General features: G+C 46.0%; 1 protein-coding gene across 8 annotated transcripts in view; it reads left to right on the top strand.

The window, feature by feature from the left end:
- The window catches only part of Garnl3 (GTPase activating Rap/RanGAP domain like 3), a 153,515-nt gene that overhangs the window by 101,284 nt on the left and 32,721 nt on the right, over window positions 1-19,510 (top strand). For all 8 annotated transcript variants that reach the window (XM_031369887.1, XM_031369893.1, XM_031369890.1 and 5 more), the window contains 6 exons: window positions 4,972-5,080; window positions 7,626-7,671; window positions 8,364-8,470; window positions 12,315-12,430; window positions 14,041-14,145; window positions 15,879-15,953. In XM_031369887.1, the coding sequence (XP_031225747.1) occupies window positions 4,972-5,080; window positions 7,626-7,671; window positions 8,364-8,470; window positions 12,315-12,430; window positions 14,041-14,145; window positions 15,879-15,953 (558 nt within the window). The remainder of the gene's footprint in view (window positions 1-4,971; window positions 5,081-7,625; window positions 7,672-8,363; window positions 8,471-12,314; window positions 12,431-14,040; window positions 14,146-15,878; window positions 15,954-19,510) is intronic.

Here is a 19,510-nt window from a genome sequence, read left to right as displayed (position 1 = left end):
TTACAGGCAGACCTAACTGAGCAAGAATGAACTCCCATGAGAACCATGTTAAGCCTAACCAAGACCTCATCACCTCGCACCAGGCTCCCCTCTAAAGGCCCCCATCCCTTAGCAACTCCACGCTTGGAGTCAGGCTTCCAGTACTGAGGGGCCTGCTCAAACCATAAGGAGATACCTTGCAGACTTGTCTGTATTTAACATGTCCTCTTCCTGTGACTTCTCTCAGTGTACCTTTGGGCTTGTCAGAATAGAAGTCTGGAACATGAGATACGTTAGTATGCTAACTAGTTTTATATCAACTTGGTCATAAACTAAAGTCATTTGAGAGGAGGGAGCTTCACCAGATAAACCTATGGTGCATTTTCTTTCTTTTTTTGTTTTGTTTTGTTTTGTTTTGTTTTGTTTTGTTTTGTTTTGTTTTTTTCGAGACAGGGTTTCTCTGTGTAGCCCTGGCTGTCCTGGAACTCACTCTGTAGACCAGGCTGGTCTCGAACTCAGAAATCTGCCTGCCTCTGCCTCCCAAGTGCTGGGATTAAAGGCGTGCACCACCACCCAGCACATTTTCTTTATTGATAATTGATGTGGGGTCGGGCAGCTATTAAGAACACAGGCTGAGTAAGGCATAGGGAGCAAGCCAGTAAGCTGCACCCTCTGTGGCCTCTGTGTCAGCTCCTACTGTGACTTCCTTAGATGACAGTATGCAGTAGTTGTAGGATGACATAAAGCTTTTCCTCCCAGGTTGATTTTGGTCCATGGTTTTTATCACAGCAAGAGAAATCCAAGACAGATGGTTATGTGGCATTAGAAGTGGTTTTCAGATTGAGGTTGATGTTGAAGTTATCCATGACGGTCTACATGGTCTGGCCATGCTGGGAATGTCCCCCCAGAGTTCTTTCCCAACCCAGAGGTTGGCCATTTTTAGATGAAAAAAATTCATCCTGTTATAATTTAGGTACAACAATATATGGGCTGCTGGGTTTGGTTTGGTTGTATCTAAGTGTTTTGCTGTGTCTGTATGTGCACTGTGATGTATACACGGAGATCAGAACAGAGAGTCTGAGCCCCTGGAGCTGAAGTGAGGGATGGTTGTGAGCCACTGTGTGGGTGCTGGAAATTGAACCCAGATCCTCTGTAAGAGCAACAGGTACTCTTAACTGCCAAGCTATCTTCCCAGGCCCAGCTACTGGGTTTTGACAGATGAGATTTGAAGAGTTATGCTTAACTTCTATAAGACTCTTATCACCTTTTTATGCATTGAGGGAAGGCATCTCCATGAATAAATATCACTGACGTAAATGGACAATTGTTCAGCAAAGAAATGCAAACTTAAAAGCGGCCAGAAAGGTTTTCCACTGAGCATGTAAAATCCTGATTCTAGTAAAAGAGTGAAGCGCACAGCGGGTCAGTGCCCTGGGCTGATGCCGCAGTACTGGGAGGTAGAAGCACCTGAGGGAGAACGTGCAGGGAGGGATGAAATAGTAAATACCGTTCTCTGGTCTGACTGGAAAAGGTAGCTGATGGGAATCTTGTGGGCTATGGGGACCATAAAGACATTGAACTTGTCCTTATTTTAGGAAAACTCTGGTCAGGTATATTGAAACACATGTGGCTCTCACATGTGGCCAAGACTTGGCTGGGTGTAAAATGTCTTCTGTTTGGTTTAGGAAGACCCATGTCTCTGCTGCTAGGCCTCTTCATTGAAGAGGATAGACCATACCATCTTCTCCACTATCCTCAGTGCTCTTGACCTCTTATATGTCAACAGTGGAGTCAGAAAACTTACACTGGGTTTGGAGTTCAAGGGCAGAGTGTTTGGGTAACATGTGAGGTGCTAAGTTCAAGCATCTCCGCCAGTACCCCACACACAGCACACACACGGCACACACACGGCACACACACAGCACACACACACAGCACACGCACAGCACACACACAGCACACACACAGCACACACACAGCACACACACAGCACACACACAGCACACACATGTGCACCAATGGATGCCTTACGTCCTCTCTCCAACTCCCAGCACCCACACCCCATGACAGATGGAGCAGTAGCTACACATGGATAAATTATGTACATGATCTTTTCAATATTTATTCAATTTTATGTGTATTCATGTGTATCCAAGGGTATGTAAGTGTACTATGTGCACTAGGGAGTCCACAAAAGTCAGAAAAGGCAACAGATCCACTGAACTGACATGACAGATGGCTGTAAGCCACTATGTGGGTGCTAGGAATTGAACTGTGAGAGCAATCAGTGCTTTTATCCACTGAGCCATCTCTCTAGCTCCAATGATCCTTAGAAACTGACAATTAGTGGTTTGCTTATTTTCAAGGATTTGCATTGTAGTGTATAGCTGATTCTGTTTGTTTGTTTGTTTGTTTTTCATTATGTGGTTATACACACAAGTGCAGTACAAAGAGGTCAAAAGAAAGCATCAGATCCCCTGGAGATGGAAATGTAGGTTTTTATAAGCCACAGATGTTGGTGCTGGGAACCAAACCTGGCTCCTCTGTAAGAGCAGAATGGCCACTTATCCTCTGAGATATCTTTCCATCCCTGTTGTTCTTTTTGTTTTTAGAGACACCACCTCAAGTGACTCAGACAGGCCTTGAACTCTTGATCCTCCTGCCCACCTCCAGAGTGCCAGAGTGCTTTGTTACTTTCTAAATGTTTCATGTGTATGGGTGTTTGCCTGCATGTGTATATGCACTACACGTATGCAGTTCCCTTAGAAGCAAGAAGAAGGCATCAGACCCCCTGGAACTAGAGTTACAGGCAGTCATGAGCTGCCTGACGTGAGTGCTGGGAATTGAAAGGTCCTCTGTAAACTCAGTAAGTCCTCTTAGTCACTGAGCCATTTCTCCTGGCTGATAAATCTATGTCTAATTCTTTGAGGAACTACTACATCATTTCCAGAAGGACCATACTATGTCACATTCTCATCAGTAATACACAGAGGGGCTGCTCTCTTCTCGCTCCAGCCATCAGTGTGTTATTTTATACTGTCATCCTACTGCTTTGCATGGCCACTTGTCTTGGCTTGCATGTGTCCAATAACTAGTGAGCCCAAGTATCTTCTCCTGTGGTTATTACAGTTGACATGTCATCTCTGGAGAAGTATCCACTTACAGTCTTCCTGTTTGAGTCATTTTCATTATTGAGCAGTAGGAATCCTTTATGTATTCTGGATCCTACTGCTACCTCTCCCTCTCCTGACGGTATCCCTTGTCCACAGAGGCTCTCAGGTGTGATGTGGTCTCACTTTTTCTTCTGTTGTCTGTACTTTCAGTGTTACAAAGAAATCATTTGAACTGAATTGCACTCAGCTGTACTCTACACCTTAGCTTCCTTATGGGTAAATGGGAATACACGCCATGATTCAGGCAGGGACCTACTCTTCAGGGGTTTATGGTCTAGAATCGGGGACAGGAGCATAGCCAAGAGCCATTCATACATGTAGAGGACTAATCCACGTAAGAATGGCATCGGGGCTGGAGACAGCTCAGCAGTAACAAGCAATTGCTGCTCTTTCAGATGACCAGAGTTTGGTTCCCAGCACCACCTTGGACAGCTCACAAAATGCCTCCAGCTCCGGGGAATCTGGTGTCCTCTTCTGGCTTTGGTGAACCCACACACACACTCTTAAAATTTAATAGTTTCACAAAACTTCCGTGGCTGCTGAGGGAGAAAGAACATGACAGCTAATAAAAGCCAAGGAGGCCTTCCTGGAGAAGGTGCCATTGCCTGAGCTTAGAGAGAGAACCATTTGTGGGATGTTTGGCCATACGAGGCTAGACAAGATAAGTTGGCAAGCACAGACCATGCTTTGTGTATTTATTGCTATGCTACAAACCACTTCAGAACCTACCAGTTGAAGATAATTAGTTGGTTTCTTAAGGCTTTATGTGTCGACAACTCAACAGAGAAGTGTTCTGCTGTCTCTCAGAGGTTCTCATCCACAGCAGTCAGCCAGCAGCTGAGAACAATAGCATCGTTAGTCCTCCATGAGCCAACACAGGGAAGCACAGGGATCCAGGGGAGCAGCAGCATCCTTAGTCCTCCATGAGCCAACACAGGGAAGCACAGGGATCCAGGGGAGCAGCAGCATCCTTAGTCCTCCATGAGCCGACACAGGGAAGCATAGGGATCCAGGGGAGCAGCAGCATCCTTAGTCCTCCATGAGCCAACACAGGGAAGCATAGGGATCCAGGGGAGCAGCAGCTACTTGGTTTGACCACAGAGATGAAGGTCTTGTATGGAGCTAGCAAACTGGCCTGTTCTGTTCTGTTGGGTGCAATGTTACTGGCACACACCACACCACCACACACATTCTATGTGGTAGCTTTGTGCTTTAGGGGCCAAGTAGCTGTAAAGAGTCCATACAGTCTCTGTCTCTGAAACTGCAAATATTCATTGTCTAATCTTTTATTTAAAAAAAAAAAGTGTCAATCACATACCTAGGAACTCATTTTGGAAAGACAACTAGGGTCAAATTAGATAGAACCATTTTGTCACCAAGTATGAACATTCAAATTAGCTAAGGAGAGTTGGAGGAGCACTGAGTAGCCTGCTTGAAGCCCCAGTGTACACACTGTCTCCCTCAGGTACCCTCATGAGTGCTTCCTGAGCTCCTTTGGGGCCCGAGTACAGGTCAGGGTATGAGGAAGCAACAAGTGGAGAGAGCACCGGCTTTCAGGCTGCTGAGGAGGTTTTAGCTGAGGGTTGATGAGAGGAAGTGAAGCCTGCACTGGGAGAGGAGCCCAGTGGCTGGTCAAAGCCACATGAGGTCACCATGAGAAATTGTTCTAAGCCCAATAATACCTGCTAAATTGAAGAATCCAGCATGGTAACATTAACATAGGCAGAGGGCAGTGGCTGTGGTGGTTTGCTACAGTGTCTTATCTGAGTGTCCCTTGTCAGAGCAGCTCTTCTCACCATGTCGTTTCTCCTCCTCACAGGTGGAAAGGAAGCGCCACATTGGAAACGATATTGTCACCATCGTGTTCCAGGAAGGAGAGGAGTCCTCTCCCGCCTTTAAGCCTTCCATGATCCGCTCCCATTTTACACGTATCCTGGGTCTTCATAAATGCTCCAGCTCAGCAGCCTCACAGGGCCTCACAGGACATGCAATAAGCAGGTCCTGAGCAGCTAGTCTGACGCCCACCATTGGGCACTTTGCCCAAGCGCTGTGTTTTTCCTTCTTCCCCACCTCTGAGGCAGAGGGTAGGAATTCTCAGGGACTGTTTCATTCCATTTATCAATTTAGACACACACAGGATTCCTTCACCACACCCTCCACTATCCTCTTCTGATCACCTCCTCTTCCCAACAAGGCCCCTCTGCTTTCTCACCTGGGTATGTCCCACTGTGTCTAACCAGGGATGCTTTTAAAGCCAAGACAAATGGTCATTTATTTGAGTAAAGGCAACTAACCAGTGGCTACACCACTGGGAAAATGACTCTTTTTTAAAAAAAGAATTATTTATTTTATGTATGTGAGTACACTGTAGCTATCTTTGGACATACTGAAAACGGGCATCAGATCCCATTACAAATGGTTGTGAGCCACCATGTGGTTGCTGGGAATTGAACTCAGGACCTCTGAAAGAGCAGTCATCTACTGAGCCCTTACTCCAGCCCAGCTCTTTGTACCCCAGCAGCTATTAACTGCCTATAGCTCTTCAGGGAGGAGTGGGGCCTCAGGAGCCCCTACCCATCCACAGTGGGATGTTGATGGGCCCAATGAGTACAGGTGGGCTCTGTGGCTAAGTTTACAGGTTAGAAGACAGTGTTTCACAACTAACTTCCGGCCCTGGGTGCTAGGATTACAGGCACTTACCATCACACCCAGCTTTGACTTTCAGAATGTCTTCTCTTTTCTCAGAAGTCTGTGAAATGAGGGGAGTTTCCTCTTATGCACTGGTAATGAACAAATGTGAAGGATAAGTAGTGAGTCCCCTGGGAAGCTGACATCAAGGATAAAAATCTGTTGCCGCATGCCTGTAACTCCAATACTCTGAAGGCCTGGGCAGGAGGTTCACAGGTTGGAGGCTAGCCGGGGCTACATAGCAAAACCTTGTCTTAAACATGAAAAAAAATATCTGGCCATGTGGACTGACACTTGTAATGGTAGCACCAGAGAGGCTGAGGCAGGAGGTCACTGTGAGAAATTGTTCTAAGCCCAATAATACCTGCTAAATTGAAGAATCTGACATGGTAACATTAACAGTGATACTCATGTCCCCTAACCCTGCCCAGCTCACTGTAGATGCTGGCTGTGGGGCTGGCCCTCTCAACATTGCTCAGCCAGACAACCCCAGGGCATGTGTCCATCCTGCCTGCCAGACCTCAGTCATGGCCTGCTTGCCATGGTTACAGGCCTTGAGAGCCAAACTCAAGGCAGCGGCTTGGAAGATTGGCCACAGTAAGTAAAGTACATCTAGTGGGCATTCTCAGAATGAAGTCTAGTCTCATTACTCCTATTCCCAGAGACCCCTGGGAGACAGACCACTGTGTATCAGGTGCCTGCTGATAAAACTGACTTGTCTCCTAAAGCCAGACAGCAGAGCTCACAGGAAGTATTTAAAAGTTAAAATGGCCAAATTCCTTCCACAAGGGTAAGGATCATGATTAAGGTGAAGACGTGCCCTCCTTGGCTCCTCCTACTTACAGCATAATGCCCCCCCCCTTCATTGGGCTGTGGCACTTGTGGCACTAATATTTTCCTTTTCATGGTGACAGAAGGCTTCTCTGAGTAGAACCCAGAAGACAAGGTGCCTGGATAGTTATAGACACTTTAGGGTGCTTCCTATTAGACATTTTCCATGCTGGCCTGGGCATGTGGGCAGGTGAGCAGGTGGTCAGTATGAACTCATCCCCCAGAGCACCCAAGGGTTGCTGCCTTCAGCCCCGTTAGTGGCAGGGCTGGTGGTGAGACTTGAGGGTGGGCCAGAGGAGCACTACTGGGTGCTACTTGATTTTATTTTTAAAGAGTTGTATTGAGCTCAAAGCCCCATAACATATCATCTATCCTTTTTGTCTTAAATGCTGGTGGAAGCCAGGCCTCCCATGTGTTCAGCAAGTGCTCTGCCACTGATGCACACCCTGAGCAGTTGAGCTATTCTGGACACTTTGGGCTTCATCCCAAGCACAGGCGCCGCTGCTCAGAAGCTGCCAGCAGCCACATTGGCTCAGTCTGTTTTGTCTACCAGAGGCAGGAGGAGAGGGAAGGTGTACAGCAGAAACATTTCAATTGTTTCACCATTTCAGACCATGTGATGAAAAAGATGAGTAACCCATGTCAGGAACTGCTCCTCTGGCTCTGCTGGCTGATTGGCTGTCCCGTGGCTTACCTTATACACTCCTCCGACAGCTGTGGAGAATCACCTAACCTTTTCCCAGTGTAAGACCACACAGTTGCTAATACTAGGTGCAGGGCCCCCCTGTGTGTCTGTCCCTTGTAAAGAGGTGGAGTTCTATCCCAACTTCAGAGCACTAGGTGCCTAGCCATGGGGAGGCCTACTTAAGAACACTTCTGCAGGAAGGATTTTCAGGTACAGCTGTCAAGTGTGAGCATCAAGGGTATTGATGAGTTCCTTGACTGTCCCCACAGATATTTTTGCCTTAGTGAGGTATGACCAGCAAAATGACAATTACAGGTAGGTGATGACCTCATCTCCTCTTCTTGCTCTAATTCTAAAATTTGTGTCACCAGTTGGTATTGGCTCCCAGATGACCCTGATGTGCTTTCTTCTGGGGTTCATTAGACACATTCTCAACTTCTATAATATTCTGTCTCTCTCTTCAGGGAAAGTTTTTGCTGCGTGTAGTATTGCTATGCACAGTAGGTCAGGGTTAGTTTGGTGTTTGTACTTTACAGGGGAAATTGTCTGTCTGACCTTGGTCAAAGTGCCCCTTGCCCACTTGTCCTTCTGTTTCTCAGAATGAATCTATTAGAAGGATCCTGTGAAAGTACTGTCAATTCCCACCAATTAGGGGACGTGGGGTCGCACCTCAGCTCAGTTTGTAAAACATGTCTGTCCCCAGGCACCTTGAGCCTGGTATAGAGCACAGTTGCCTCTGGCATGCTCAGCAAGCTGTGAAATCCAGAGCACACTGCCTGGTATGGAGCAGCCGCTCATTGCTGGTTTGCAGTCTGTCCACAGACTGGTGGGTTAGACCCTAAAGACTTGGCCTCTCTCCTAGTAGAAGGGGGTGCTCAGAGGTGACACAGGCTCCTCTGAGATGAATCTTCCTCACTTATTACGTAGGTCTCTGAACATATTGACTTGCAAAAATGTTACTGATCTTTGAAGAAGAGAGCCAACTAACTGGAATATTCTCTATGTAGGCTGAAAATATTTTCAGAAGAAAGTGTGCCACTTTTTGGCCCACCCTTGCCATCCCCTCCGGTGTTTACTGACCACCAGGAATTCAGGGACTTTTTGCTTGTGAAATGTAAGTTATCATTTTGAAATGCTTCTGTCGGTTGTTCCATATAAAAATATGTTCTCCATGCTCTCCCAGGCCACTGTGTAGGGAAGTGTTGTTGTTAGGCCATTCACATTCAGCCCACCCATTACCGTTGTTTAGTTTCTGGTAACGTTAGGTAGGCTTTCTTCAGGGTCCTCATCTGCTCCTTACATCCTGCCCAAGGCTTTGCAGCTTATCCCTTCACCACACCCAGTTCCAGAGGCCTCAGTCTGTGTGCCCTGGGTTCTGATACCATCATTCTGAGTCTCCGTCATTATATATCTGTGTCTTTGAGAAGGGATAAGGAGATATGGTTATGATTCACACTTACGGACAGAGAGCTACTGGATTGTATGAGTGCAGACAGGTGGGTTGTGCATGGATTGAGTAGAACCTTCTTACCCCAGGCCCTGAGAGCTGGAAAAGCAGTGCACATGAGCCTCAGCTTACTGATGACTCCCAGGGCCTGACTTTGAGCTCTCATCTTCTGTCTGATAGACATAGATCACACCCTTCTGAGAGCATGCTTGGGCCATCAGGACCTGCTGATCATAATTGGCTTCATCCACTGCAGACTCTTCATAAAAGCCTAGTCTGTTAGTCCTGGAACTCTGGCAGTGCCACCCAGTTTGTGCCCTCTGCAGCCAGCTCCAGTCTCCTGCCAGACACAGCAGGGGCTGCAGCTGCTTTGCTGGCATCCACCTGCCTCTCACACCCATACACACAGTGCCTAATTCTGTCACTGTTACCATGTAGTTTGAGAGAATTTGGGAAAGCTTCTGTCCTCTCATTGAGTCCATCTTGGTCACCTGGCCCAAAGATAGCATCAGTTGATTCCAGAACCTCACAGAACCCCACATTAATTCAGGCTACTCAGCTTCTAGTCTTCAGTCTCCTTCAGATTGGCCGAAACTAATGCTTCAGGCCAAGCAGGGGCTAGATGCCATCTTATCCTTCCTTTGTATTCCCTTTTAAAGATTAATTTTATGTTTATGTGTGTATTGAATGTGTGCATGTGCATATGTATGCAGGTGCCCATGGAAGCAGGAAGAGAAGGCACTGGATTATTCCCCTGGAACTGAAATTATGAGCTGCCCAATGTGGGTACCGAGGACGAAGCCCAGATCCTCTACTAGAGCAGAAAGTGGGCTTTTGTTTGTTTTGTTTTGTTTTTTTGAGCCAAAGTCTCATTATGTAGCCCTGGCTAGCTTGAATTTACTATGTAAACCAGGCTGGCTTTGAACTCACTGATCTGCCTGCTTCTGCCACCCTTGTGCTGGAATTAAAGGTGTGGGCCACTAACAGCAAGTGCTTCTGAGCCTCTGAGCCATCTCTTCAGCCCCCATGTCTTATCTACCCATCTCAGTAGCACTTGAAGGGATAAATGTCACTTTACTCCAGTCACCAGACACATTGCACTTTCAGCCCACCTGGCTGACAGTGCTCATCCCTCTGGGAACCCCTGCAGAGGCCCCCAAATGCTTCATAACCTTCTCCTCATGGATGAAGGATTAAGGGCACACAGCAGCTGGGTGCCTTAGCTCTCAGTTTGGGGCCACAGCAGGGTCTAGGAGGAAAGCTCTGCCCCCAGCACAGGAAGCAGCAGACTGCAAACCACTTGACAAATGTGATGATTCTGTTCCTTTTACATTTTCAAAACATCCAGACTTGGAAATTTTCATGAAGTTCAAGCCCAGGGCATCAAATAGGAAACAAGAAACAAACAGGGAGCAGTTGTTGCAGCTATCAGCCAAAGGAACAAAGGAGCCAGGCCCAGTAGATAAAGTGTTCAATGATATAGTGATAGCACAGCTGGGTCCCCAGTGCCTGTAGTGCTTTAACCCCAGAGTATCTAGACGACAACATTGGGGGCCCACTTGTAAGTGGAACCCATACATTAAATGGAATAGCAAAAGTAGGCCTAGGGGTGGCACATCAGCACCCTCAGCATCTTAGGGAGAAATGAAATTGGGATTCAGTTGACCTGATAGTAAAGCTTTAAACATAGCTTGGCTGGGCTGGGTGTAGTAGCAGTACTTTTATTCCTAGTAAGCAGAAGGATCTATTGAATTTGAACTCAGCCGGGGCTACATTGTAAAATGCTATCTTAAAAAATATATAGGTTGAGAAACATGGGTACAAGGAGCTCGGGGTTATAGAGGAGGCTCTGCAGTGCTGGAGTACAGGTCTGACAGAGCAGTCTCTGCAGTGCTGGAGCACAGGTCTGACAGAGGAGGCTCTGCAGTGCTGGAGCATGGGTCTGTAGGACCAATGGGCTGCATAGCCAACAACACAATAGAAGCCTGAGACTAGAAGGCTGTTTGAATTCCACTGTGGGTTTAACAGAATGGAGGAAGTCAGCCAGGTTGAAAGATCCAAAATAGCCCTAAATGGTTCAATAAAAACTCAGGTCTTTCCCTTCTGTCAAAATTAGTTACTTAAAATGTAGTTTTAGGGCCAGGCAAGGCAGAAGCAAGTGGAAATTTGTGAATTCGTGGACAGCAAGGACAATGGGAAGAGAACCTGTCTCAAAAAAGGAAGGGAGGGAGGGAAGAAGGGAGGAAGGGAGAAAGGGAGGAAGCAAGGAAGGGAGAAGGAAGGACAGAGGAAAAATAGTTTTCTGAGATACTAATGGGGAAAATCTTTAAGAAAGAAAAAGAAAACAACTTGGCATACACACTTCAAAGACCCCTAAGAGATGCCATGTAATATACGAGCCCAACTTGGCCCCAGCACACAGAATGTATCTAGAGAATGCCTTGTTCCCAACAAGTCCTGCTTTTCAGTCTGTTAACAGACCTTCCCATTGGCCCTCTGTATGAGAAAACTAAGGTGACTACTTACCCAGTTTAGTGTGCCTAGCACTGTACTGTGTGTATGCATTATCTCACTTAAATGACAGCAGCCTTCTATAAAAATAGGATTGCACCCATTGTGTAGGGTAGAAACTAAAACCCCAGAAAGGTAGAACAAACTGCTCAAGACTCCAGGCAGTGGTGATGTACACCTTGAATCCCAGCATTTGGGAGGCAGAGACAGGCAGGTCTCAGAGCTCAAGGCCAGCCTTGAACTTGTAGACTCACTCAGGTCTACAGAGTGAGTTCTAGGATAGCCAGGGCTATACAGAGAAACCCTGTCTAGAAGGAAAGAAAGATTAGATCTGTTCTCTGCTCTGGAAGCTTACTGCCCCACAAGAACAGGAAGGTAAACATTCCTATAGTAATATAAATCTGCACTTTAGAATCTAAACTGGAAGCACTCTCCCTTAAAAGGAGGTTAGGTCAGTGGCAATGCCATTCCTTTACTCAGTTTTCTGTGTAAATACTGTGGCAAAATACCTGAGAAAAACAACGGTAAGGAGGAAAAGGCTGGTTTTGATTCATGCTTTTGGAGCCTTCAGTCATCACATGGGTCTGTCACTAAATGCTTAAGGTAAGGCAGAGCATGGTGGCAGCAGGCATGATGGAGGAAGACTGCTCACTTCATGATACCAGGAAGCAGGAAGAGCCAGAGACAGGTGGGGGGAAAAGAGCAGTCCATTAAAGGCACTACCCTGTGACCTGCTTCTTCAACTAGACCCCATTTCTACGTGTCTCCACTGCCCACCAGGAGCCTGGCTGCTGATGAGATCAGAGCCTTCATGGCCTATAATCCCCAGTGATTGGATGGACCAGCTGGGTCCATGTGCTTGACATGCTGGGAGACACTCTGTATCCCAACCATAATGTTCGTATTATAATGGCAAGTGGCACTCACTGTGTAGACTCTACTCACAATACTCTTCAATAGCTATTAATAGCAGTAATGTGCCCTCTTTCACTTGTTTTAGTAATTAATGGTGAAAAAGCCACTTTGGAAACTCCAACCTTTGCCCAGAAACGCCGGCGTACTCTGGACATGTTGATCCGCTCCTTATACCAGGATTTGATGCCTGATTTGCATAAGGTACCTGGGTTCCCTTTTTCCTGTGGGGGTTCTGGAGAGCACAGCTTCAGCCATGAGCCCTGGGAAAAGCTGAGTTCCCATGGTATTTGCTGCCTACACTGCCCTGAATCGACCACAGCTGGCGTTCTCCATAAAGGGAGGGTCATTGCATGTCTGTGTGAGAACATCGCTGTCCTTACAAAGCAGTAGCCTGTGAAAGTGGGATAGAGATGGGCAGATTGTAGGTCAGCACCCTGGAAGCCAAAGCTGCGTGCTGGCAGTGCTGTCTTTGGTGCTAGAGCTAGACCTGGCAGGAATACTAATTGTGACGAGAAGAAAGGCCAGGTGCCTTCTTGGGTTTTCTAGTGGTTTTCTATCTGGCCTATAATCAGGCACTGAAACAGTTGTCTCCACTGATGGAAATCCACCTTGCACTGGATATTTTGTAGGCCCAGAGCATTGTGTACACTGATGATACTCCACACTCTCTTGTCACCTCCAGCATATGTGTGCTACCTTAGGAGGTCTTCAACCTGTGTTTGCTTCCAGTACCCACATAGCAAAGGAAAAGAGCCAATCCCACAAGTTGTCTTCTAACCTCCATATACATGCTGTGGCATAAATACACACACACACACATATGTAATTTAATTTTTAAAGTTTTCCTATTTAACAAGTGAATAATTCTCTTAAAATTTGATCATACATTCATAAATCAGTAAAAGTAATTAACTTCTGATGATGTATGTAAATGAGAGGTGTCTGTCACTCACCTAGGGAGACAAGCTATAAAAATGAACTAGAACATACTGGCCCTTCTCTCTACATATGACCCCTTTTATAGCATCACTAGACTCTTGGCCTGGTTGGTAAACTCTAAAAATTACCAGGGAATGACCAGGCTAGCCCCAGGACCCCACAGAAAATCTTAGCAGATCAGGGGAGGCTTCAGAGAGGCCATATGAATCCTCATGTCCTTGGGTCTGAGCTAAGGTATTGTTACCCCTAGTTGAAACAAGTCCCCTATTGAGTCACCTACCCTACCTTCTACACTTCCCTTTCTGTCAGTGACCACACCAAACGTGCTAATCCTGTCAGGCTCTGTGGCCTACAACAACAGAGACTGGCTCTGCCAAGTCTGGTGAAGGCACTCAGCAGGGCTCTAGAGGGAAAGACCAAGCACAGTGCCAAGTACCCTCCATGCACTAACTCACTGATCAGCCACATAGAGACACAGAAGTTAACACATAGGGCCCCAGGCCCACACAGTCCCAGCTGTACCATTTCTATGGAATGGAATGTGCTAAGTTCCTGGGGGGCCACTTTGTGGAACTAGAATCCTAGAGCTGTGCAATGGGTGATCACAAGGGTAGTAAATGAAGCTGCATTTGCTTAGTCTAAAAGCCATGTTCTCTGTCTTTACACAGTGCTGGCTATACTTGTCTAGGCTCTCTTCCTGTGTCTGCCATAGTGCTGAGTGAATGCTGGAAGTAGGAATTGTATTGTTTAGACAGAGGGTGTTTGCATGTGTGTGTGTGTGTGTGTGTGTGTGTGTGTGTGTGTGTGTGTGTACAACAAAAGATGAGACTTGACAATGGTTTGAGGAATCCCAACCTTGTTTTCTTTTTCAGAATATGCTCAATCGGCGATCTTTTAGTGATGTTTTACCGGAGTCGCCCAAGTCAGCACGGAAGAAAGAAGAGGCCCGGCAGGCGGAGTTTGTGAGAATAGGACAGGTACATCTAACTCCACAGCTCCTGAGAAGTGTGGTTGGTCCTGAGTCCCTCCACACCAGACACACCACAATCATCCTTATTCTTTTAGTTTCTTTCAAGACAGGGTTTCTCTGGGTAGCCCTGGCTGTCCTGGAACTCACGCTGTAGACCAGGCTGGCCTCTGCTCCCCAAGTGCTGGCTTTAAAGGTGTGGGCCACTAATGCCTGGCTGAGGCTTTGTTTTCCTTGCTGTCCTAGTGGACATTCTTCTGCTGTGGATAAACACCATGTCCAAAGGTGACCTGAAGAGAAAAGGCTTTGCTTCCTCTTGTAGTTTACAGACCATCACTGAAGGAAGTCAGAGCAGGAGCTTAAGGCAGGAACCTGGAGCCGGGAATTGAAGCAGAGGCCATGGGGGAACACTATATACTGCATCACCCTCCATGGCTTACTCACTCTGCTTTCTTACACAACCCAGGACCATATACCTTGATGTGGCACCTCTCAGAGTAAGCTCCCATGTCAATTGTTAGTCAAGAAAATGCCCCTACAGACTTTCCCACAAGCCAGTCTGATTGAGGCATTTTTTGAAGTTGAGGTTCCCTCCTCCCACATGACCCTGGCTAGCGTGAAGCTGACAAAAAGACTGCCTACCTGCAGGCTCCAAGATTTCTCTCAAAGCTGTGGTGAACAGACAAATGGGCTTTTGACACCTGTATAGATTTGGTTCCCTTTGCAAAAGAATAGTGCTCTACTGCAGGGGGACAGGTCCTGATGTCCAGGTCACTCTTGCCAAAGGAGCTAAGACCTTTTGCCTGCCTAGTAGGAATTCTCTGAAGAGGTGGGAGCTATTTTGAGAATCACCACATTTAACATTAAAACCCTCCATGACCTAGCACAGTAGCAGGTAAGGGAGCTTGCCACCAAGCCTGACAACCTAAATCCAATCTCCGGGACTTACATGGTAGAAGGTGAGAACTGAATCCTGTAAGTTGTCCTCTGTCCTCCAAATAATTGCCACAGTTGTCCTCTGATCTTCATGCTTGCACCATGGCATACACACACACCCACATAGATACAGGCACACACAAAATAAGTAAGCAAGCATTTTTTTTTTTAAATCTTAAAGCTCTGTGGCCCCTCCTTTCAGGGACTCTTGAGCCATCAAGAGTGCAAAGGCCCTAGGAGTCTGTATTTTCAACAGTCTTAGTTTAGAAATTGAAGGACTAATAGAACTGATTTTCATGCCAGGAACAGTGGGTGTATAGGAGTAGTTTGGGCCATAACCTCGTGACTGAGGCTTAATCATCTCCTTAGAAGACCTTCAACCTTATCCCCAAATTACTCTTTTTTTAAAGATTTATTTATTTATTTATTTAATGTATATGAGTACACTGTAGCTGTACAAATGGTTATTATGAGCCAGCATGTGGTTGCTGGGAATTGAATTCAGGACCTCTGTTCTCTCCAGCTCAAAGATTTACTTATTGTTATATGTAAATACACTGTAGCTGTCTTCAGACACACCAGAAGAGGGCGTTAGATCTCATTACGGATGGTTGTGAGCCACCATGTGGTTGCTGGGATTTGAACTCATGACCTCTGGAAGAGCAGGCGGTGCTCTTAACCACTGAGCCATCTCTCTAGCCCCCCTAATTACTCTTGACCCATTGCTTTTTCTCACATCTTAATTGTTCACCCTGCTGATCGTTCACTACCTGATCCCAAACGTTAAAGGATGTCTCTGTTTATCAGGCCCTGAAGCTCAAGTCCGTTGTGCGAGGGGATGCCCCATCAAGCTTGGCAGCATCAGGGATGTGTAAGAAAGAGGTAAGTGCTTGGCCCTTCTGTGAGCTGGAAATGTCCTCTGTGCTCAATGAAGTTATGGAAACAGTTGGGGCAGGAGGATGTCTCCTTCAGAGGCCTCAGGAGCCCAGACCACATAGCATTTGTGTGCACAGATGGCAAGCAGTAGGCCAGGCCTGCTCAGCCAGGATGCTTTCACAGTGCCTCATGTACATTCATGTCACCTGACCTCAACCCAATATAAACAGCAAGATTCCGGAATAGTAACTCTCAGAGTATGTCCAAGTCAATGGCAGCCTCTAACCCAGCAGTTTTCAACCTGTGGGGTGCAACCCCTTGGGAGTCCCATATCAGATACTTACATTATGATTCATAACAGTAGCAACGTTACAGTTATGAAGTAACAACAAAATAATTTTATGGTTGGGAATCACCACAGCATGAGGCACTGTGTTAAAGGGCCCCAGCATTGAAAAGGTTGAGAGCCCCTGCTCTAACCCAATAGACTGGGAGGCAGCTTGAAAGGCCACTGTGCTGGTTTCGTTTCTGTGGCTGAAATAAACAATCCTGGCAAGAAGCAATGGAGGGGGTGGGTTTATTTTAGCTCATGGTTCTAGGCTAGTGAATCATCTTAGAGAAGTCAGTGACAGGAGTTGCCATCACACCCACAATAAAGAGCAGAAAGAAGTAAATGCATGCAGGCTCACTTCCTTGCTCACTTGATTTCTCCGTTGTTGGATAGTCTGGGATACTGTCTCATTGAACTAAGTCTTTTCCACATCAATTAAGACAGTCCCAGACAGATACACCAACAGGTCAGCCCAGTGTAGACAATTCCTCACTATAACTCTTTTCCCAAGTAACACTGGGTTATGTCTACTTGACAAAGTTAATCATCAAGTTGCATAGAGCTTGCTGCTCAGAGGTGCTCAGGTGAGAAACCATTATATAACATATAGCCACATAGCCAAACAGGAAGTCCTATAGCCTATCTACTTCCCATTTTTACTTTTGAAAGCAGGGTAGGATAAGAACAGTCCAGGGACTGGAAGAGCACTTACAGCTCTTGCAGTGGACCTATGTTTAGGTGCCAGCACCCATACCAGGCGGCTCACATCCACCTGTAACTCTAGCTCCAAGGGATCCTCTTCTGGCCTCTCTCAACACCCACATGTATGCTTTTTAATGCAATTGAGAGCCAGGGAGATGGCTCAGTGGCTAAAGGCACTTGCCACCTAAATTCAATCCTGTGACCCACATAATGGAAGAAGAAAACTGATAAGTTGTCCTCTGACCTCCACAGGCGCACAGTTTAGTACACACACATACGCACACACATTAGTTAATTAATTAATGTAGTTTTTAAAATTTAATGCAATTGACCCTAAAAACATAAAAGTTCTTTATGACCAAATGACACAGACACCCTTTCACAAAAGTGCAAAAGGTCTACACTCCACCCTTTGTGTGCACCGTAGGAATTTGCAGGTTCCTGAGCACTTTATAAGTGGTGCTAATTCTGACATTTTTAAGTTCTTAGACACATATTCCAAACAAAGTCTGTTCACAGAAACTTGTTCACAGTGCACAAGAAAAAAAACTGCGGTCTACAGAGTGAGTTCCAGGACAGCCAGGGCTATACAGAGAAACCCTGTCTCGAAAAACCAAAAAAAAAAAAAAAGCTGCTTCCATTGTTGAGATCAGTTTATGGACTCCATGACCCACCTTGTGTAAGCTCTGTTCCAGAGGACAGTGGGTCTTCCAGGTGAAGAACCTCTCCGCCTTCTGCCAGGGACACTTTGTTATTAAGACTCAGTTGGTGTCTGCTCATCCAGAGGACCTGGATTCCATTCCCAGCACTAGAATGATAGCTAACAACTGTTTGCACAAAAGTCCCTGGGGATCTGATTCCCTCTTCTGGCCTCTAAACAACCTGTATGCACAGAGTGCATAGGCATACATGCAAGCAAAATACCCATATGAACAAAAATAATAATACTTTTAGAAGGCTCAGGTGAGGGCTGAGGTGATGTCTCAATGAAGAAAATTAGGACCTGAGTTCAGATCCCCAGCACCCCAGCCCAGTGTCAGGGTTCATGCCTATAGCCCCAGTACTCAATGGGGTCTCTCTGAATCCTTGCTGGCCAGCTAGTCTAGCAGAACTGGTGAACTTCATGTTCAGTGGGAGACCCTGTCTCAAAAAACAAGTAGAAAAGCAACTGAGAAAAGACATTGGACATTCACATGTATTTGCATAGGCAGGCCCCCACATTCTCTGTCTGTCTGTCTGTCTGTCTGTCTCTCTCTCTCTCTTTCTCTCTCTCTCTCTCTCTCTCTTTCTCTCTCTCTCCCTCTCTCTCTCTCTCTCTCACACACACACACCATGCACACTTGTTCTGTTTTAGTATTAACTAAAGTGCTGGTTTTAATGCATTTTCAATTCTTCTAGCCATACATTACCAACTCAGATATACCAGACCTCTTCTTGGGGGAAATATTTCAATAAGTGACCTGTCTGTGTTTTCCTTTTTCAGCTTAGAAAATGTTTCCATATCCTCTAGGCTGCCTCTTCAGAATAGTGCAGGTCCCATCTTTGCAAGCCTGAGGCTATGGGTGTCCTAAAAGGGAAGCCTGCTCTTTGTTCAGCTAGGGATAATCCGCAGTCTTAGCCTCAGCCCTGATGATGCTCTTGAAGGTGGGCCTAGCCTTTTTTGAACTTGGAGGATATGAACATGTCTCTACTGGGCACTCACACACCTATGAGAGCAAAGACAGGTTCTGCAGGTCCTGCTGCCCAGCTGGGTCATGTCAGACCCTTATGTCTAGTTGAAAGTAGAAGTAAAGATATAAGCCTTCACCTTGTCCCCAGAAACCTTCAAAGACTTGGCATGGAGCCAAGAGAGGTGTCTAAAAGGGAATAGAAGTCTGTGAAAATGTTTGCAGTTCTCAACACTGGAGATAGAGCTCTGTGGGAGGGCACTAGCCTAGCATGCTACAGGCCTTGGGTTCGATTCCAGATGCCACAAACAAAAAATTCACATCGCTGTATGACTAAGACCCTAATAAGCAGTGCCTGCCAACTCCTGGCCTTCACACCCACCTCAGGGGCCATTGTGAGGAAGAGCTACTTTATCCCTGAAACAGAAATGAAGCTAAGGTCCCAGGAGAAGTGTTCATGCAGCATGACATTTCACACAGGGACTAGAAAAAGTGTGCATGTGATGCAAACATGCCATATGGAAACTTGGAGTTACTTCATTAGCAGCACTTGCTGTTTTTCTACAAAATGTGTGCTACTTTTTCTGTAAATCTTTGTAACTTTATGTGAGTGAATAAACACCTATATATTAAAACAGTATCAATCTCTTGCATTGTGTATGGTTTAATGATTTTGCTGAACCAGTAACACAGAAATCGTACCTTTTTAAAAATAGCTATGTGGGACTTCCCTTTGTGCTAAACTAACATCAACCCTCTTCAAAAAAAAAAAAAAAAAAAAAAAAAAAAAAAAAAAGTAAAAGGTACCAATTAGCCCAACTTCTAGGTGTTAAAGAAAACTGCTTTAAAAACATTGCCAATGT

The sequence above is a fragment of the Mastomys coucha genome, unplaced genomic scaffold, assembly GCF_008632895.1.
Source record: "Mastomys coucha isolate ucsf_1 unplaced genomic scaffold, UCSF_Mcou_1 pScaffold15, whole genome shotgun sequence".
Taxonomy (NCBI): Eukaryota; Metazoa; Chordata; class Mammalia; order Rodentia; family Muridae; genus Mastomys; species Mastomys coucha.
The sequence above is the reverse complement of the archived record's forward strand: the minus strand, read 5'-3'. Positions and strand labels throughout refer to the sequence as shown.